Here is a 22,965-nt window from a genome sequence, read left to right as displayed (position 1 = left end):
CTCTACCACTGAGCTAAATCCCCAACCTCAAGTTTGTATTCCTAAATTATTGGTAAGATAACTGTGGGGACTGGGGAGATGATGGCTCAGCAGATAAAAGTGCTTGCTACTCTTGCAGAGGATCTGAATTTGGTTCCCAGAATGCACTGTAGCTTGTAGCCATCTATTGATTTGTTCGTTCAATTATCATATTACATTTTTATTCTTGTATTCTATTTTCCTGTTTTTTAAAAATATCTTATTTCTTCTTTATTTTTAGAACTATGAATGGCATTTCTATTATCTTCAGATCTGTGATAGTCCTTTTCTCACTCTCAAAAGATGACTTTTATCCACTTAAGCAACTAGGATCTTTCAGTACTAGTGGCACGTGCACAGTGCAGCACAGCACTTATCTACCAGTCTGATGTGTAGGAATTGGCGGGATTTCGTCTGTAGACTATGCCAGAGTCTCAGCTTGAGACAGTGAGTCAGAGTGGCACGACAAGGCAACGAGTAGATGTAAGCACAACATTTTTCTTGTGCAATTGCATAACAAGGTGAAGCAAGCTCTTTGTGTTGTTACTTGAAATCAAGCAACCCAATGTTTTACCTACAGATTGTTTGTTTACAAGGGCTGCTGAAGTTGGGTTATAATCCAAATCTTCATCGTTGAAGAGTTCTTCAGTACTCATTCCAATTGCTTCTCCCATATTAAGTCCAAGTTTCTTCTGTAATAATTTCCGTTGACGTGCTATCCTCTCTTTAGGATCCACTTCACCTATTAACAAAGAAGAAATACAATCCCTCCATTCAGTTAACAAAGTTTTACTAGCCAGGCAGCTCTGATGCACACCTTTAATCCCAGCATTGAGGAGGCAGAGGCAGTCGGATCTCTCTGACTTCAAGACTAGTCTGGTCCACAAAGAAAAAAACCTGCCTCAACAGACTCCCACTACAAGAAAAAAAAAATTATTAAAAAACAGACATTTGCTTGGTTAATTTTAAGTTGTACCACATGTCTGTAACTCCAATACTCAGAAAGCTGGGGTAGCAGTAGGGGGCCAGTCTAGGCCACATAGTTGAGGCCAACCAGGGTTACATAGTTTAAATTCAAGGCCAGGCTGGATTAACAGTAGGATTGTCACAAAATAACAAAACTAGAGCAAGGAATGGTGGTGCATCCCTTTAATCCCAACACTTGAGAAGCAGAGACAGGTGGATGGATCTATGTGAGTAGGCCAACCTCGTCTACATAGTGAGTTCCAGGATAACCAAAGCTACATAATGAGGCCCTGTTTCAAAAACAAACAAACAAATATCAGAAACAACAAAACAAAACCAGAGACAAGCAGAGTGGCACTCAGAAGGCAGAGACAGGCCAACTAGGTCTACTAGTGCTGACTAATGAGACACGTCTAAAAAGGAGTTGGGGGAGAGACAAAAAAGACAGACAGAAAGACAGACAGGAAAACATGCAAGAAGGCAGGTAGAAAATAACCACAATAATAAGGAAGGTAAACACTTTTTGTCAGGTATGGAGTCTCAGAGTTGTACTGCTAGCTACCTAGAAGGTTGAGTCAGGAGGATCATGATATAAAAGTGAGACCTGGTGGTGGTGATGGTGGTGGTGGTGGTGGTGGTGATGGAAGAGGAGAAGGAAGAAGAGAAAGAAGAGGAGGAGGAGGAAGAGGAGGAAGAGAAAGAAGTAGTAATAGTAAGTGAGGAATGAGGAGGATGAGGATGAGGAAAAGGAGATGAAGACTAAGATCTCTTCTGCCCAACTGAATTCGAAGAGCCCATAAACTTTGTTACCTATAATCACTAGAGAACAATGTCCTAATTTCCCTGAGATTCTAGCTGCCCTTCTCTCAGTTCCCAAGTACACATGAGATAAGACGATTCATTCCTAAGAAAATCAGTCTTATTTTATAGCTACACATCTTGTACCTACTCTGAAGGATGATGACAGGCTATAATACCAAAATCTAGATTGTTTGACAGAAGAAGATCGACAAATGAATGCTTACTCCCAGAGTGCTCTTTTATATGTTCTGAGATGGTGTAGCCCAAACAACAAAGGAAATTAAAGTAGGTAAGTTTTAAAATGTCTCACTGTCTGACATAAATAATTTTTTTAAAAAATTAAAACTTGGCCTTAAACCAGCTAAGATAATATTTTAAGCTCTATATAAAAATACTTTCTTATAAACAGCACTAGGAAGCAGAGGCAGGTAGATCTGAGTTTTACGTCACCTTGGTCTATAAAGGGAGGCCCTGTTTCAAAATAAAATAAAATAAAACAAAACAAAACAAAACAAAACAGACCTTATCCCCAGGTAGCTAGAGGGCTCAGTGGATAAAGGGGCTGTTCCAAGTCTGGTGAGCCAATGTTGGTCCCCAGGACCCATAAGGTGAAGGAAGAAAACTAACTACTGCAAGCTTCCTCTGATTTCCACAAGGACACCTTGGCTCTTGCATAGCCACTCACACACATGCACAGATGAATAAACAGAATGTAATTTAAACAGAACCAAGAGTGGAACTAAAGAGATGGCTCAGAGGTTAGAAATACTTGCTGCTTTTCCAGAGTCCTCAGCACTATCACTCACAACTACCTAACTCCAGATCCCAGAAACCCAAGACAACAAAATTGGAAGTTGATACTTCTTGATTTAAAAACTTGTTAAAACTAAAAAACTAGAACAATGCATACTAGTAAATTAGCTTGATTTAGAATTTCTTACATATGGCACACAAAAATTGAAAAACAAAAGAAAAATACATAAATTGAACCCAGTAAGATTATACTTCATGCTTCAAAGAATATCATCAAGAAAATGATTATAATTCAGTGATAGAACAGTAGCAAAATATGTGCAAGGCCTTGGGTTTAATCACCAGCTCCATAATAAGAAAAAGAATATTGCTGAGAAAATAAAAGGGCAACCCACAAAATAAACAAAATATACAAATCATATCTGATAAGGAACTTGTATCTAGAACATATAAAGAATGCTTCTAAATCATAATAAAGGACGAAATGAGCAAAGTCTCTTGTAAAAGTATCTTATTCGCCTGTAGTAATTGTCATCTCTGAGGCTTATGGCCTCTGCTAACCTCGGCCTAGTCTTAGAAGCCTCTAGCCTCCATACAATCTTACTTAGGCTAGAATGTTTTCAGCCTCTGAGACTTGCTGCTGAATAAGGTTGTCCTTTCCTTGTTCTGATCTCTGGCTGGATGATTCAATTCAGCTGTTCTGGCTCTAACTCCTCTCCAAGCTGACTGATGACTGATTCAATCTAACACCACCACCAACACCAACACCCCCAAACACACACACTCCTTTTCTCTGCCTCTCCTGAATTGCTCTGTTTGACCTCATACTAACTTCAGCAATCTGTTCTAATCTTCTGGCTCCTTCTGTCTTCTCCTTGTATCTAGCCTGTTCTCTGTCTGCAACCTGTCTCTGTACAACAGTCCAGGTAAAACTTCCTTCTTCTTTCTCCCTCTGCAGTGCTCTCTTTAACTAGCCCCTTTTTCCTCTCCTTGTGAGAGTTGGGCATATCCTAGTCTGTCAAATCTTTCTCTGACTCATCACTTTGTCTGCCACTCAATTAGACATCACTTTCAAACAAGGGTGCTTCCTTCTACAAACTAACTTTACCTTCATGTCTAGAATTAAAGGTGAGTACTAAGGGCATATCTATTTTCCAGCCAGAGGGATTAAAGGTGTATGCGAAGGCTCAGCCTCACTACCACAATCCTGGGTTTCACAGTGTGATCAGATATCTCTGAACAGACATTTCTACAAAGAAGAGATAAAAATGGACAACAAATACATGAAAAGAAAGATGCTTAACATCACTAGTCAGCTGAAAAGAACAAATAAAAACCACAGAGATAGCATTCACATTAGCAAGTAAGGCTAGCATCAAAAGTTAGAGAATAAAGTGTTGACAAGGTTGTAGAAAAATTCGAATTCCATACACTGTTGGTAGAATATCAGATGGTGCAGCCAGTTTGTAAAAACTGGTAGTTTCAACCAGCCATTGTAGTGCACGCCCTTAATCCCAGCACTAAGCCAGAGACTGGCAGATCTCTGTGAGTTCAAGGCCAGACTGGTCTACAAATCAAGTTTCAGGACAGCCAGGACTCTGTTACACAGAGAAACCCCATCTCGAAAAACTAAACCAAAATATAACAAACAAAACAAACAACCCTGGTAGTTTCAAAAGAAAAACATGCTTACTATATAACTCAGCATTCTACTCCAAAGAATGAAAACATGTTCATACAAAAACTTTTAAATGATTTACAGTAACTTATTCCTTTTAGTATTTTTTTTATTTTTAATGTGTATGGCAGAAGAGATAGGTGCACAGAGCAGAGGCACTGAATTCCCCCTGAGCTGGAGTTACAGGTAGTTTCATCACTTGGAATACAGGCTCAGAGCCAAACATGGATCTCTGCAGAGCAATACACTTCAACAGTAAGCCATCTATCTCACTAGCCCTAGACAGAAGCCAAAAAGTGGAAACACTCAAATGAGGAAAAGACAGGCAAAACATGGTATCCACACAGTAGAATATTATTCAGCCATAAAACAAGAGTGTCTCATATCTTTAAGGTGACTACTATCAAAACAAACAACAACAACAACAAAAATAAATAAAAAAATAAAAATGGGGGCTGGAAAGAGAGCACCTGATTTCAGGGGCCTTCAGAACTCTGGCCTCATAGCACAGACTTGTGTGCTATCACTGATAGTGGGAGGTTGGACAGAGGGAACTACAAATCGAGTTTCATGGCAACCAGAACTCTGTTACACAGAGAAACCCCATCTTGAAAAATTAAACCAGAGCTCTCTGGAGCTCACTGTCCACACAGCCCAGTAAGTTCTAGGAAAAGCTGAGTCCCTCTCTGAAAAAAATCAACACGAACAGGAGGTGGTTGACTTCTGGCCCTCATGAATACACATGTGCACATATGCCTACACACAAACACCCAAACAAAAGTGGGAAAAGGAACGAAGAGGTGGGGTGTAACTCACTGGTAGATCTTGCAGCATGAATGATGCTATAAGTTCAGTTCCTAGCATGCCAAGAAAAATTCTGGCTACAGCAAGAAAGAAATGCAATCCCTTTGATCCCACCAAATTGCAATTGGTGGCCATGTGAAATAATGCAGGCACTACAGAAAACTTAGAACTTCCACCTGACTGATCAGCAACTCACTTCATCTTAAATATGCCAGAGAAATGAAAGCAGAAGGCTGATGGGCTAGGCAAATTGATAACCTTTTGGCCTGAGTCCAATCCCTAGAACCCACCCAGTGGAAAGCAAGAATTAAATAATTTCTTCCAACTCTAGGTGTACAACATGATATACAAGCTCCTTACCCTACATATACAAACATACAATAATAAATGGCTTTTAAAAAACAAATTACACAGACCATAATCAAAATCATATTGATATCATCTATCACTTAAAAATCTCACAGGTAGCTTTGTCTGGCCTAGAACTTACTATGTAGAACAGACTGGTCTGGAACTCAAAGAAATCCACCTGCCTCTGTTGGGATTAAAGTATGTGATATCACACCCTGTTTCCTTTTTTAAATTAAGAGACAACCTATTTATTTACAGAAATCTTTTAAAAACAGAGTTTTTTCTACTCAAGGCCACAATCTTGACTAGGAAAACCACTTATTTTCCTGTAATCACCCTTTTTGGTTCTAAATTTTTTTTGATGCAGGATCTCCCTATGTCACACAGACTAATTCCAAATTCCTGGACTCAAATGATCCTGTTTCAGCCTCCAAATGAGTTAGCATTCTGAGGTATGAGCCACTACACTCAAGGTATTTAATTACCTTTGTATCTAATATATTCTGAAAGCTTAAAGATAATGAGCCATTTATCTACCCAAGGTTTAATTTTAATTTCAACTTTTTACTTTGGACATAGGTACAAGTTCCAACACTACAATAATAAAACAACCTTCAAATTCCCAGAACTGTAAAAACATTGCCCCAATTTGTACTGGTTCTTATTTCTGCAGCTTTAGAACAAGCACTGTTAGTTACTTTGTCTACCCATAACTTCCCATACATAAAAACTTCAGTCAATTTACATTTCATGATTCCTTATATATTGCACAGCACAACTGTAAATTAATTTGAGAGCAAAATTTCAGACTTCTCCAGGACTACTAACCTGATTTTTCATCTTGAACTTCAAATTCTGCACCAGCAGACCCCAAAAGTGATGCCCCATGCTGTAACAATCTACATATATCAAATCTGTCAAAATTTAATCGATCTGTAGTAGATGAATCTTCCATAGAACTCTCTGTGGGTTCTAGATGAAGTTTAAAAATATTATTTGACCATATAGTCAAAAGACCAGAATGAAAGAACATGACATATCATTACTTGCAGAACTGGCTAATATTTAAGAGAAACAAATAAATAGAAAACTATTGTGATTTATCTATAGTCAGTTCTTAGTTAGCTGAAAATCAACTATTAACCTGGTGACTCCCCTTCTACAAACCATAAAAATGGTAAGGTGGTATATACATGTTTCCAACCATGAAAGTATACTATAGGAAGAAATGCATCCCCATGTTGATACATATGTTAAATATTATACTTTAATTTACTGTTTAAGGGCTAAAGACCTCCAGGGTCACAGCATGAGGTAATTGTACCTGAAGACAAACATGCACAAAATGTAATCATAAATAAGTTAAAAACAGTCTCCCCCTATGTCCAAGGAATAGCCAAGATATAAACAAGTCATTCAATAGGACTTGCTTTCCATACTCTACTTGTAAACATGACAAGCTACTGAAATTATACACCCATTTGAAACCCAAGAATATCTTCACAATGTTCTACGTTCTTCCCCAAAAAGGTCAGCTGCAAATGTTAAACTGTTGCTTACTACACAACAGTCAATCCAGCATCTGTAGTCATTCGTTGTAAAGCATACCTGCTTAACTTAACACAAAGAAACAAAAACCTCATGGTTTCTTATAAGCAGTTTCAGTATAAACTTTAATGCTAATATAATTAGTTCAATAAAATGAGCTACATTATATCTATTCACCAAGATAATTGGAGATAATGAGCTGGAAATAGGAGGGTTCTGGGTTTACATTTGATAAAGGCAAATTAACACAAAAACTCAAAAAAACACATCAAAAATAAAAGGAAAAACTTTTAAGAAAGATTTATATTAATAAACTAAAAATTACTCTAGTTGCTCCTTATTGAATTCTCAATTAAGGAATATTGATTATAAAAAACAAACAAATCAAAACCTTCAATTAATGCCTGAAAACTAAACCTATAATTCTGTCCTTTGATAGACTTCATACTACAACATAAATGACATTATGTTGCTGGATTTTAAAACACAAAATTTAGATAAAATAATACACAATAAAAGTTTGATTAATTAAAAATGTATGCCTTATAGCTTTTTCAAAGGCATATGGCTTACTTTAAAACACGAGCATAGGCAATCATAAAATAAGTGCAATCTTTTACCTCTATACAACATCCATAGAGACCAACAACAAAAACCCATTAATCTGAGATGGCAGAACCTTTCACCCACAAGGCCCTAGGTTCATTCCTCAACACCACAAAATCAAAACAACAAACAAGACCCTGAGGGAAAACATGACTCAAGAATTAGCTTGCCAAGTCCTCATACATAAACGAGGCTAAAATTTAAAAAATACCACACTATACAATCTTTAAACAACAGTGAAAAAGGAATTGTTTCAGAAATATTCATTCCTTAAAGGGAAGTAATACATTTAGTACACTATAGTATTAAATAATTTTAGAAATACATATGAAAACATTGTTTACCTAGCAGTTTTTCTTTTTAAGTTTAGTGGCAAAAAACAACTTAATATTCTTTCCTAGCAAAGCTGAATCTGAAAACATGAAAATTAACCCTTTCAATTAAAATTGAAATTATTAGCTGCATTCTTCATCCACAGTTATGTTTTAGTTCAGACTACTTCTCCACTTTAAAGGCAGGCACCTTGTTTTGCTCTAGGTACTGGGTTCCACTCAGGCACGTTTTTCACTATAGCTTCAACAGCTTGTCCTGCTGCGATCCGGGTGTCCCAATTTGCACTCCTTAAATATATTAACACCTTAAAATTATAAAATAAAATAATTAATTTCAAAATAAAAGTCTGCTCCAGGTAACCAGAAAAAAATATTAATTTGTTACTAATTTATAACCTGAAATCCTTCAAAGATATATAAAACATTTTAAAATTATTAAACTAAAAAATGTGATTATTCACAGAAAATATTATCACTTTTTGGGTTTTTTGTTTTATTTGTTTGTTTTTATTTTTGTTTTTTTTAACGCTCATTATGCTCACACACATGTGGAAGTCAGAGAACAACTTTCAGAAACTGGTTCTCTCCTTCCACTGTCTGGGTCTAGGAACTGAACTCAGGTTCCCAGGCTTGGCAGAATGCTCCTTTACCCACTGAGCCATTTCTCTTGCCCTCGCTACCATCTTTAAAAGGGAAAAAAGAAAAACAATAAAATATTTAAAGGCATTTTTAAAATAACATCACTAATAACTGAAAAGCAAAATTGGGCTGGCAAGATATCTCATTAGTAAGTAAGCTGCAGTCAGGCAAGCATGAAGACCTAAATTCAATAATCCCTAGAACCCAAGTAATAAACCAGGAATGGTGGTATTTCTTTACTTACCAAAGGCTTGGTATTGTTTGCAATTATACTACCTATACATAGTTTTGATTTTGTTTTAGGATTTGCTTTTTGAAGACTGTTTCACTGTGAAGCCCTGACTGGCCTGGATAGAACTCACTATGTAGACCTGGCTGCCCACCAATTCATAGAAATCAACCTGCCTTTGCCTTCTGAGTGCTGGAGTTAAAGGTGTGCACCACCCTGACTAGCATTCTTTTTAATAGCTACTTGTTCATACCTGCTGTTCACTATTGGTTTACTTCTTTTTGTACCTCACTGAATACTTTTTATAATATGGAATGAATCTTCTGTAAAGTTGGTATTTTTACATTTATGGTTTGTCTTTTGACTATGGTACATTTCTTACTATTAGAAAACTAAAAGTATTTGATCATTTTAAAAGGGGACTGTCAGCTGGAGACACAGTTTAGTGGTTAAGCACGTGCTGCTTCTGCAGCAGACCTCACTGTGGTTCCTATCACATCAAGTGGCTCACAATGCCTTAACTCCACTTCCAAAGGATCCACAACCCCATTCTGGGCTCCACGAGTAACTGCACATACAAACATATATGCCGGCAAAACACCCATACACATAAAAATAAACTTAAAAAAAAAAAAAAAAAAAAAAAGAAACAGACTAGAGCAAAAACTTTACCTTCATACAATTTTTAAAAATGTACATTTTTATGGCATTATTTTTTTCAAAACATAAAGTCCATCGGCTGATTAACATATAAGAGGTATATACACTGTATAAATTCTGTTCATTCATATCCACAGAATTAAATATCATTTTGCAATATAGAGGATTAAAGTAATAAAACACGACAAAATGAACACATTATTTTACATGGAACATGTCGTAAAAGATCACACATTACACAATTTGTTTTGCACAAAACAGACACATCCACAGTTAGTGAAATGGTTGCTAACGCTGAGTATGTGATTAAATATGGAGTATGTGCTAAAGCAACTGCTAAAAAAAAATATGGCATCTTTCTATTGTGATATAAAAACATTTTAAAATTAGATTGTTGTGCCTAATAATGGTGGTGCAAGGCTTTAATCCCAGCACTTGGGAGGCAGAGGCAAGTGGATGAGTTCCAAGGCAGACTGGCCTACAGAGTGTGTTCCAGGACAGCCAGAGCTTCACAGAGAAACAATGTCTCAGAAAACCAAAATAAATAATAAAAAATTAGATTGCTATGATGCCTGCTGTACACAAAGTGATATATTAAGTATACAGAAACATATATCTAATGGTTATAAATTGGATGGGAGTATTTACTTACTTTTATTTTATAGATTAAGTATTTTCCTGTGTGCATGCCTGTGTGCATGCCTGTGTGCATGTATGGGCACCTACACATGTGCCTGGTGATTTAGGAGACCAGAAGATAAAATAGGATCTCCTATAAATGAAGTTACAGAGTTTATGAGCCACCATGTGCATGTGTGGAAACCAAAATCCAGTTCTGCAACAGCAGCAAGAATTCAAACTCTAAGCCATCTGTACAGCCACACCAAATAGTCCAGGAAAATATTAAGAGTTGAAACAAAAAAAACAAGAAGGTGCTAAAGACAAATATTTTGAAACAACTTGATAGCAGTCAATGTGTTGAAGTCAGAATTAAGAAGAGAACTCATGGTCTGGAGTCAGTGGTTAAGAGGTCAGAGGTCAGAGGTCAGAGGTCCTGAGTTCAATTCCCAGCAACCACATGCTGGCTCACAACCACCTGTAACCGGATCCGACTGCCCTCTTCTGGCATGCACATTTACATGCAAATAGAACATAAATATACATAAAATAAAGAAATAAATTCTTAAATTTAAAAAGAAAAGAGAAGAAAAGAAAAGAACTCCTAAGCCAGGCAGTGGTGACACAAGCCTTAAAATTCCAGCACTTAAAAGGCAGGGGTAGGAAGATATCTGAGTTCAAGACCAGCCTGATCTACAAAGCAAGTTCCAGGACAGCCAAAGCTACACAGAAAAAAAATAAACTCCTGTCATGAAAAACCCAAAAGGAGCCAGGCAGTGGTGGCGCGCACCTTTAATGCCAGCACTTGGGAGGCAGAGGCAGGCGGATTTCTGAGTTCAAGGCCAGCCTGGTCTACAGAATTCCAGGACAGCCAGAACTACACAGAGAAACCCTGTCTCAAAAAACCAAACAAAAAACAAAAACAAAAACAAAAACAAAAACAAAAAAAAAAAAAAAAAAAAAAAAGGAGGGAGGGGGGAGAATAATAGTCCCTTCTTTCGGTTCTCAGTTCCTTTTCCATTCTGAGAATGTGGGGCCTAGAGGTAATAAGTCAGTCTCTCCAGATGATGTCTAATACTATTAGCCCTTATGGTAGCAGTCACACAATACACATTTGTATGTGGTGAAGGGAATTTATAACTCTGACTCCTATGTCTCGGAGGAGAGACAAATGAGAATGAAAGGAGAGGGTTAGACTAGACTCCCTTACGGCTTCCAATGTCTGGGCAGTCATATGCTCCTATCATCCCAAAGTGTCACTGCTTTATTTTGCATGCTAAGGAATTTAACATTTCTCAAATATTAATGTATTGGTGGACTTCAACATACCCACAGAGTTAAGCAAAAATTCAGCCACTGCATAGGCAAAGACATATACTAGGATTACTGAAACAGTGATCCACCAAAGCAGAAAAATCTCCCATTCCGGACAGCTCAGTTAGTATCTTATATGTTCAAGTACGCACATGAGCACTCATCCATCTGAAAACCACCAACAACTGTCATGTAATTATTAGCCATTAAGAACAAGTTAGACCACTAACAAACCAGATTAACAACTTACTTCATTAACAATTTGGGTCAGATTCAAATTTGTCATACAAGCAAAAGTTTCAATATTGACAGATCCTTTAAAACAACTAAAACTGATTTAAATACTTTATATCTTTTAAAAAATAGCATCTTTGAAAAATATTTTGAGAACTAAAGATATTTAGTGGAATTTAGAGACCACAAGGTCACTTACGGTGATTTTTACCTTTCCTATTGTTTCTCTGCCCACAGACAAGTCTTTACACTTGCATTACATTAAGAAAATGCTGAGTTCTTACCTTAGATAACAAATTATTTAATTCGTGTGGATGAAGTTTCACCACTTCTCCAAGTTGCTGTGCAGCAGCTTTTCTTGTAACTGGAGTGGTACCAGTATCCAGTAAGATAAAAAGACGATCAAGTCTATAATAGCAAAAATACAACAGTTAATCCGAATGTGTTTCCTCATAAGCTTGAGGCAGAATATGTATTCAACCTGTAAACAAAGCCCTATGCCAGGTGTGGCAGCTTGTGCCCGTTATCCCACATCTGAGAAGCAAAAGATGAAGAGTTAAAGGCCAACCAAATCTACAGAGAAAATTCAAGGCCAACCTGGGCTATGCAAAGCCTTCCCTCAAAAAAGATTAAAAACGAAAAATAGAAAAACCTTAAAAGCTGTGGCTATAAGAGATGCCTATCTTTCCTCTCAAGGAATAAGGAACGGGAACCTACAACGATTTTGGGGTGGTGGCTCATGCTAATAATCCCAGCAGCAGGGAGTGAGTCAGGACTGTCACACACTCAAGGCTGCTAAGCTATATAGTGAGTTCCAGTCCAGCCTAGGCTCAACTTTAAGTCCTTGTCTCAAAAGTAAATAAAATTTTAAAAGAGCTAGCAATAACAAAAGATTATAAGTTGCAAAATGAATAACATGGTTTGGTTATAACTCAGGGTTAACTTAGAAAACAGTGGGAGAGTCAAGTACAACTCTAGCACCTGGAAGAGAGGCCGAGGCAAGCTACGAAGGGAGTTATAAATTCCCTTCACCACATACAAATGTGTATTGTGTCATTGCTACCATAAGGGCTAATAGTATTAGACATTATCTGGAGAGACTGACTTGGTACCTCTAGGCCCCACATTTTCAGAATGGAAAAGGATGCATATTAGGTATTATTACACTCATCTGTAAGGTGAGTGGAGTGGAGAACTGAAAACTGAAAGGTTTCATGTTCTAGCCAGCTAGACTTCCCAACTAGCCAGCACTGCATAGAAAGATCTTGCCTAAATAAATAAATAATAAACTAATGAAAAAAGAAAAGGACAAGAAATACAACTACAGAAACAATGTGGAATCCCTGACTGTACAGTGCAACAAAAGTCTTGGGTCAAGAAAATGATGGGACTAGGCATAGGGATGCAGAATTATTTGAGTGCTCAGTGGGCTGAAACAGGATGACTATGAGTTCAAAGCCAGACTGGGCTCTATAAAAAAAGAAAGGACAAGAGAAACCAGCACAAGAGAGCAGAGCACACAAAGTATAACTGGAATTATGGATTAGGAAGACTAATCTGGCAGTAGTGGAAAAAGTCTTGTAGAGAATTAAAGCACAATCTGTATAAAAATACAAAGAAGCTAGAATTCATGATACAGAAGCAAAACAAGCATCTAAACAAAACATGCACAGCGTGGTAATTAAGCAAAGCATCAAGGGTGTTGAAAGAACTGTAAGATTCTGAATCTTAGAAATGAAAACATCAAGGAGGACTTTATGGTACAAACTTATAATCCCAGTACGTAGGAAAACAGGGCAGAATGACCAGTTTGAGACTGAGACCGACTTGGGAGCTACATCCAAATTCAAGACCAGCCTGGGCTATATATTGGGATTTGACACAATTCCCCATCCCACACCACCGATAAAAAGAAAAAAAGATATCATTGAAAGAAATCAAAAGGGGCAGCTGAAGAAAAACAGAAAAGATGGTAAGCTCACTAGTGGCAGACAGAGTCTAAGTAGGAGAGCACAAAATGAACTTGTAATAGAGTTAAGGTTTACAAGAGTTGAAAGATAAAGTCATCTGCAGAAGTGATAAACATGACAATTAATATATTCCTGAGCTTGCAACATATGAGAGAATGACACAAATCCAAACCCTAGTTCTGCTACTTCTAAGCAAGGTGTGCAATAAAATAACAATAGATTATGCTTAGAGTAAGGAGGGTGGTCAAAGTCATAAACTCCACCTACCTATCCACATACCCCACAAGGCTAGCCTTGCCCACTAACCCACTCAAGTAAAGTGACAGCCATGTCTGTAGAAGATGCCTTCATATTTGGGGAATATGGACACTTTAAACAGAATGGATGGCAACAATGGGCAAGGTTATAAGACCTGCCCATCTGACATGGGGGGGAGAACTAGTGAATATAATTTTACATTTATCTATGAGGAAGGGAGGGCAAACAAGGCCCCAAAGCTAGGCATAAGCTTTAAGCATTAATAAACTAAAAGGTTTATAATACTTCTGGGATTCTTTTTATCTTACAAAGAACTAAAAAGCCACAAAGTTCTGAAAGCCTTTTATTTAAGAAAAAAAGTAAAAAGAGAAGAAAAGGGAGGAGAAGAAATTTTAAAAAAGGACGATTAGAGGACAAATGAAATAAATGAATGTCTTTCATACAAAGAGGAAAACAGGACAGGATAGGTAGCCCATGCCTTTAATGACAACACTCAAGACAAGGCTAGTGGATCTGAGTTCAAAGCCAGCCAAGGCTACATAGTGAGGCAAAGAGGCAAACAGCAGAAACATGGTATTTTAAAAATGAGTCATGTTAACCACAAAATCATTAGAATTGGTTAGAAATATAACTAAAATATATCTTTTCCTCTCAATATTAATGTACTGAAATATTTTGAACTGTTTCAGAACAAAATGCTGATACATGATTTACATTTTGTAGTTAAAGGGTATTGTAAGAAAGATATAGCTCAAGAAAATCCCTTCATACAATTAAAGCTAAAGACAAATAAATGCAACACAGCTTCTAGAAAAAAATTAATTTACACATATACTGTGCAAGTAGACTGCATTTCCTCTTGTTCATTCATGACTATCTAAACACTTGCCTTTACCCATAGTTGGAATAGAAAATACCCTCCACAGAAGAATTCTTTGAGTTTGAGATCTGCCTCATATACAAAATGAGTTCTGGAACTATGTAGCCAGAGCTACATACTGAGACCCTATCTTAAACAAATAAACAAGCAAACAAAACTTCATACTTGCGAGGATATACAGATGGAAAAAACAAAGGTAACAAATGTCAAGTTGAATGGAAGGTATCAGACACTACAGAGTAATTAAACTAGTATTTAAGGTATTTCAGACTAGAAAAATGGTTCTGTGCAAAAAAAAAAAAAAAAAAAAAAAAGCACTTGTGGCTTTTGCAGAGGTGTTAGGTTCAGTTCTCAACACCCACAATACATGGCTCACAACTACCTGTACCTCCAGCCATAGGGGATCTAAAATACTCTCTGGCCTCCATGAACACATGGAGCAATACATACACTCAGACACAGACCTATATACATAAAATCTTTTTTTAACATATAAATCTTTTTGTCAGGCAGCAGTGGTGAATGCCCTTAATGCCTCAGCTCTCAGGAGGCAGAGGCAGGTGAGTTTGAGGCTAGCCTGGTCTACATAGTGAGTTCCAGAACAGCCAAGACTATAGAAACCTTGTCTCAAAAAAATACAAAACCAAACCAAAACAAACATTTTCAAGATAAAGTAGTTAGTTGTATTTGACAATATTCATTGGTTTTGAATTTAATGATGCTAAGAAATAGTCTGTTTCCAATTCAGAGAAATAATACAGAAAACATGATACGGGTTGTTTCAAACTCATTTAAGACAAATGCCCTGAAAATTGCCGTAAAAGGGGATAGAGATGTTTGTGAAGGTTTTGCAGGGAACTGCAATGTAATCCCTCTCCTCTCCAAATGTTTGCAATAGAGTTCGTAACAGGTAGACTATAAAAAGAAGCAGAAATCTTATACATTTTGAACTATGACATGCCCCAGATTACAACTTCAGTTAATTAAAAAAACAAAAACACCTCACTAGAATTCTTAGAATTTAATCTCTGAAAAAGTGGGAAAGGACACCTGACAAAATCGTTCACAACAAGCATCGGTGTGATCTCAGCTGAGACTGACCACACTAACAGTGCTACAGATTAGCCCAAAACACAGGGGTCATGAAATAAGTAACCATAAAATGTAATGACCCAGCTATCTACTGAAGAGATGGTTCAGCAGTTAAGGCACTGGCTTCTCTTGCAGAGGACCTGAGTTTGGTTCCAGCACCCACATGACAGCTCCCACACAGCCGGCAGGCAGCTCATAACCACCTCTAACTCCGGTTCCTGGGTCTGATGCCACCATCAAGTCTTCACAGCTACTGCACCAACAGATACAAACAGAAACACACACAAGCACACACACGCACACTAAATATTTTTTAAAGTCAAGTTTGTCCATTTTATTTTTTCACATGTAGATAAAGTGTAGTAAAATTTAATGTAGAGATTGCTTGTGTTTTTTAAGAAATAAGGAGAATAAATGCTGGTATGAATACTTCACCAGAAAGATTCTCTACTGTTCAAACGTGTACATCTTCTAGTTCATACTGAGAATAATATGAAACCACACTGATGTTTCTTTCTAAATAAGAAAGCAGACTAACTTAAGACATTCACAAGCAACAGGAAGATGTGAAACCACAGAGTCAGGTGCAAGCGCAGGTAGAAAATGCATTTGTTTATTATAATTCTAGTAAGTAGAACATAGAAGTATTCAGTAAGTACTAATGAGTGGTGGTGAGAAGGCGTAATCAAGCCAGGCTATCCCCTCAGCCCATTCTTTATACTCCATCCACATCCAACAACTTACAGCACTTTCATGATTCTATCTTAAAGATAAAAAATGGAAGCTAGATTCTTTGACATAAATACATATAATTTCAAATTATGAAATTGTACCTTTTTAAGTAGTTAAAGTGGTGCATTTTGTTTTGGTACAATTAAAATAAAAAAGCAAACTTATATAAATGCACTTTGAGAAATAAGCTAAATCAACATGTTGAAATTTACCATGTGATATGGAAAATCTTCTATAATACTTCCTCTACTTTTTCCTGATGGAGTATTTGATAAAATATAAAATCTGAATGGAGTATCTGATAAAATATAATTCACAGTAATACTTCCTATCAGTCTTACAATGCCTAACATTAATAGTAACGGAGGAGGGGCAGGCATGGCAGACTTGTTTGACCCATGTAAGTAATTATTTCCCCTGCCCTTAGCACTTTCCCACATCAAGGAACTTCCTTTTGTCAGCATGTAAGCTCAACACTGAGAAAGCAGACAAGTGACTACAAGTCACCAGATCTTTTTTTTTTTTTGGGGGGGGGGGGGAAGTTGGGGGGGGAGTTGTTACTACTTCCTCTTATTTTATAAAATAGGACTGTTGAAACAATGTTTCTCTAAAGTATCAGCAGTGTCTTGAGAATTAGTAAGACTAAGCAAAAGTTCTGTCCCGTGTAACAATTGGTAAGAGACAAGTTTCCTTTTTCTTCTCAGAATTTTTTGTAGTTATATCACTTTCAATTATATATGGAGGAATGAGGTGGATGCAGCTTCTAAAACAAATCCTCAATGTTGAAATACTTTACATATTACCTTTTATACATAATTCAGAGAAAAAATAATATAAACTATATTCTTGAGCCCACATAATTAAGAAGAAAAACATACCGAAAATATTACTGTACAACAGTCAACCTGATTACTTAGGGCATAAACAGGCAACCACACCAAAACCAATCCTTTTTTTAAAATCTGTATCAGATCTGGCTCATCTAGTAAAGGTAGGTACTGATAGGCCTGATAACCTGAGTTCAATCCCCCAGACTCAAATGGTGAAAGAGAACCAACTCCCTCAAATTGCAATTTAAGCAAGTGTCTGTCTTTCTTGTCTTGTCTGTCTGCCCCCTCTCTTTTTCTTTCTCTCTCTCCCTCTCTCCCTCCCTCCTTCCCTCCCTCTCTCCCTCCCTCTTCACCCTCTCCCTCACACACACCTTTTCTAATCTACATTAAGCAGGGTACGGTGATACAAGCCTGTAAGCCCAGCAGTCAGAAGTTTGAAAGAGGGCTCAACTGGAGTTTGGCCTGGACTATAAAAGCAAGACCCAGTCTCAAAGAAAGGCAAATCTACATTAAGCTTAAAATCTAACTAACAGTTATAGATTCACTGGCTATGAATAAGTCTTAAGAAACACTCTAAAGTTGCCCTTTCTGCTTCTAATTCCCACTAAGTTAAAAAGATAACAGAAGAGTGTGTCACAAAGCCAAGACGATGGAATTCAAAGATTTAGCAACTAGTACTTAAAACGGTTGGTAAGCAACAGTACAAGCTCTTACCAAGTATTAATTTGGTGGGGGGTAGTGAGGTACAAAAATTTATGGGACAAACATAGTAAGTTTAGCTGATTTTCCAGCCTCTACATTTTAACACCAGTTAAATACTAAAGTTGACACATTATCTTCCAATTATATTCTGCTGAATTTTACAAAGAATTTCAAATGTTGCCTTTGTTCATAATCGTAAAGACTCAATAACTCAGTTATTTATTCAAGATTTATATTCTCATCCACAGATCAAAAATTTATTGTGCACTTCATACTTTGCTATAAAATACAAAACCAATCCTTCTAAGAATGTAAGCAGAATCAATATTTTTGATCATACAAAATGCAGGGTTACATTACATACACTTTACATCACAAAAAAACATGTTATAACAGAACTTATTTTAAAACATTTAAAACCATTCTGATCATTTATTTTTTAAAAGTATGATCCTGGGCTGGAGAGATGGCTCAGCGGTTAGGAGCAATAGCTGCTCTTCCAGAGGTCCTGAGTTCAATTCGCAGCAACCACATGGTGGCTCACAACCATCTGTAATGGGATCTAATGCCCTCTTCTGGCATGTCACGAACAGCATACTCACACATGCATGCATGCATGCATACACATACACACACACACACACACACACACACACACACCTCTGAGCTAGAGCAATGGCTCTACAGTCTAGAACTCTTTCCTTTTCTTCCAGAGTACCTGAGTTTGACTGCCAGCACCCATGTCAGGCCACACACTATAAACTGTAATCCCAGCTCCAGGGAATTTGATGTCTTTGGCCTCCAAGGTAACCTGCACTCACATGCACATCCTCACATATACAGGCATACACACTGTCATAGTTAAGGTTTTACTGCTGTGAATGGACACCATGACCAAGGCAAAACTTATAAAGGGCAACATTTAATTGGGCTGGCTTACAGGTTCAGAGGTTCAGTCCATCATCAAGGTGGGAGCAGGGCAGCATCTAGTCAGGCATGGTGCGGACAGAGCTCAGAGTTCTACATCTTCATCTGAAAGCTGCTAGTGGACGATTGACTTTTAGGCACCTAGGACTAGGTTATTAAAGCCCACTCCCACAGTGACACACCTACTCCAACAAGGCCACACTCCAAAGTGCCATTCCCTGGGCCAAGCAGATACAAGCCATCACACACATATATATAATTAAAACTAATAAAAATAAATCTTTTGAAAGAATAATCACTATACTTTTTATAAGTACATATAATATACTTATAAATATGAGCTCACATATACATATACTTATATATACTTATAAACATAAAGTATACTTACAAATATGCAATATGCAAAGCAAAGTAAATGTTCTTCCCAACAACAGCAAATTCCTAGTTAGGTGTCAGGCCTGTTAGTGTACCTATAAACCTAACAGAGGCAGGACAGGCTGATAAGATAGTTGCAGGCCAGCCTAGAATGAATATCCCGAGTCTCCCTCACAAAACCAAAACTAGAGTTATAGTTCAGTGGTAAAATATTTGCCTGGCATTCATAAGTTCCTGAATTTAATCCCCAGTATGACCAAACAACAAAAAACCTATAGCTGAACTAGGAAACACTCATTGAGAAAGTTGACATATTCTTGTGGTCTCAGCTATGGGAAAATGAAAAAAATAGCTTGAGCACTACATGGAGACTCCAGTCTCCAAAAAGAAAAAAGACAATAAAAAAATAAACTGCATTGAATGGCTTCTAGAAACCAGGCACACTGCTCAAGATGGAAAGATCATAAGACACATTTCTGTCCCAAACAGAATTTATTAATTCAACAAAAAAGAGAACAATTAGGCAGCCAGCTACTAAGTATGATAAATACTTTGAGAGACAAAAAACACACCACTGCAAATAGCACAGGTAAAGTAAAACTAAGAAAGAAGGCTTCCAAGCAAAGTGTGTAGGCACTTAGGCACAGCTCAGACTGTACCGAGAAAGACAAGATGGAAAGATAAGTAAGTGTTCCAGATACAAAAGAATGGGAGATAAAAACATTCTGGGGAAGGAAGATAGAAGGGAGGGAGGACGTAAGTGCAGAGAACTTGATGGAAGATGTAGCAAAAACCAAGAGATCTACAAGAAGTTTGGGGATTTGGACCCCATCTTAAGGCAACAGAAAGCTAGTCAGTTATAGGCAGAAAAATAATCAAATTAAAATGTGCATATTAGCAAATAACACGACTGAAGTGATAAAATAATACGGAGATGCCAACAAGAACAAGTACAAAGAAAAAGGCTGCTGTGAGCTGGCCAGATCATGAAGAAGAAGAGGAAGAAGAAGAGGAAGAAGAAAAGGAAGAAGAGGAGGAGGAAGAGGAGGAGGAGAAGGAGGAGAGAAGGAGGAGAAGAAGATGATGATGATACAGGTGACTTATGGCCCTAAGAACCTGAATTCTAACCCTAGAACTCAAGTTAGAAAGGAAAAAACTCCCACAAGTTGTCTTCTACATAGTCACACAAAATTTTTAAAAGAGCATTTCTTTCTGCTTCCTAACTGTGGATGCAGTGGCTGGCTGTCTCATGTCCCACACACCTTCCTGTAGATGCAGTGGCTGGCTGTCTCATGTCCCCACATGCCTTCCTCACCATGATCAACTTTACCCTCAAACTGAGCCAAAATAAAACCCCTTTCTCTAAATAAATAAAATAAAAAATAAAAAAAAAAAAAGAAAGAAAGAAAGAAAGGAAAGGAAAGGAAAGAAAAGAAAAGAAAAAGAAAGGAAAAAAAAGAAAAAGTGTGTGTGTGTGTGTGTCTGTGTATGTGCTTGCACACTCCTTGGACTAGATGATGGAATGTAGATGACTGTGGCAATTATAGAAAATCAAGAGGGCTGCAGGAAGCTTAGAAGGGTGGGACAGGATTAGACTGGCTAGATAAAGGGAATGAAAAAGACAGAAAAGTCAAAGACTATTCCAGATTTCCCACAGAAGAAGGAACAACAGTACCAATGTTTATAAGATCTTAAAATGCTGAGCAGTGGTGACACACACCTTTAATCCCAGCACTCAGGAGGCAGAGGCAGGCGGATCTCTAAATTCAAGGCCAGCATACTCTAGAGAACAAGTTCCAGGACAGCCAAGGCTACACAGAGAAACCATTGTGGGGTAGGGTTAGGAGGTCTCTACAATTATGCACACTGACATAAACAATGCAAAAGTATTTTTTATTTGATTCTGGCATACGATTTCCACTTCTCAAACTATATTCTGCCTATTTTTCAAAAAAGTAATTAACTGAATCCCCATTTCCACAATATCAACAAGAGAAAAATGAAGCTTATTTAGCAGAGACTTATGCTTAGTGCATGACATCATACCTGAAACTACAAAGTTTGTTTTTCAAACTAAATCCACAAATATTTTTAAAAGTCCAATACCTCCCCACAAACAAGGCATCCCAAAGCCTTTGCTTAAATTTAGATTACTAAGCCACACACAGAAGAAGCTTCTATAAAATGTGACTGGCTTTAATTAAGGCAATGAATTAATATATATATATATGTGTGTGTATGTATATATATACATACACACACATTTGAAACCAGATAATAAAGACCAAAAGCCTTTAAAGCCCACTCTTTCTTTCAAAACTTGGGTCTATAGATTAGCGCTAAGCAACGAAGACGGATCTTTTTAAGCACCATCATTTTGTCTCTATAAAGCTTTCCAATAGTGTACAAATATACACCTACTTTATGAGAGGAAGTACTAATTCCTCTCATAAATTTTAAACTAAAATTTAATTTTAAACTAAAAAGGCCTGATAAGGCTAGGTAACACCACACCTCTAATCCCAGAACCAGAGTTCCTTCTGAGTTCAAGGCTACCCTGGGCTACATGAGCCCCTTGTCTCAAAGAAGAGAAGAGACTGATAAAGCTCATGTTGTTCATGTACCAACGTATTTCTGGTGTATATATTTATGTATTTACATGGAAGATAAATTATAAGATAAATCTAGCTGTACTTGCAGAAATAAGAAATGCCACTTGTATTCTCTTAAAGCAGTTTCATAGATGCTGAAATAAAAGTCGTTCTCCCACTGAGTGCCTAAGTCTGCTTATGAAATAAAAATCAGGTGTCCCTACTACCAGTACCTAGCAACTCCCTTCACTCAACTCCCATGGGCTTCTCCCACACACTATTTCATCAGTTACCTAGGGAGTCTGTGACAAATGGGTTTAGCCTCTCCTTATAAGAGAAAACTTCAGCACACACTGTGCTTAAAGCAATGTGTTCAACTGATTTCGAAAAATTAGTGAAAGCTGTTTATTTTCATCATTTATCTCCTTTAGTCCATTTGGTGAAAAGACTCAATTCTCATTAGGGTTAACTCATCATCCCTAAAGGACTTGGTAACTCTTAATGACCAAACACCGAGAGACAATCCCGGCTACTTAAACGTCATCGGGACACCAAAATCAATTCCAAGTTTCCAACCCATTCTATCATCAGAAGCTATACAAATTAAATGCTTGTACGTTTTTCCTATCATTTTCTCACACTATTCTACCGTGGGCAAAACTTTACAATAATTTAAGATCTATGATATCGCTTAGGAAAAGATGCTAAAATAGTCATCTGCTTAAGACCACACGCTGATTGACAGAATACTTTCTACTGAACAAAAAGGAGAAATTAGACCTCAAGAAAAAAGTGAGAGAGACTATACCCCTTACTCTGTACATTTTTAAAATTTAGCATAACCAGATGGCCTCTTAGATAACAGTATTTCAACCCCCCGCCTCCATCGACAGTTACTACCAAGTTTTGCCGTGAAATGGTGGTTAAGGAACAGACTTTGATACTATGAAAGAAAAAGAAACAAAACTCGCCTAGAATTCAAAGAGGGAAGAGAAACCAAAGAGCAACGTGGTGAAGAAAAAAGGAAAAAAAAAAAAAAAAAGCCAGATCGAAC

The 22,965-nt window shown here is 37.2% G+C and overlaps 1 protein-coding gene across 1 annotated transcript in view; it reads right to left on the bottom strand.

Annotated features, from left to right (window-relative positions):
* Positions 1 to 22,965, bottom strand: part of Btaf1 (B-TFIID TATA-box binding protein associated factor 1) — an 80,785-nt gene that overhangs the window by 57,461 nt on the left and 359 nt on the right. The window contains 4 exon segments of the mRNA XM_034508182.2: positions 597 to 760; positions 6,200 to 6,343; positions 8,048 to 8,162; positions 11,836 to 11,959. Coding sequence (XP_034364073.1) covers positions 597 to 760; positions 6,200 to 6,343; positions 8,048 to 8,162; positions 11,836 to 11,959 — 547 coding nt within the window.

The sequence above is a fragment of the Arvicanthis niloticus genome, chromosome 1 (genome assembly GCF_011762505.2).
Source record: "Arvicanthis niloticus isolate mArvNil1 chromosome 1, mArvNil1.pat.X, whole genome shotgun sequence".
Lineage (NCBI taxonomy): Eukaryota > Metazoa > Chordata > Mammalia > Rodentia > Muridae > Arvicanthis > Arvicanthis niloticus.
The sequence above is the reverse complement of the archived record's forward strand: the minus strand, read 5'-3'. Positions and strand labels throughout refer to the sequence as shown.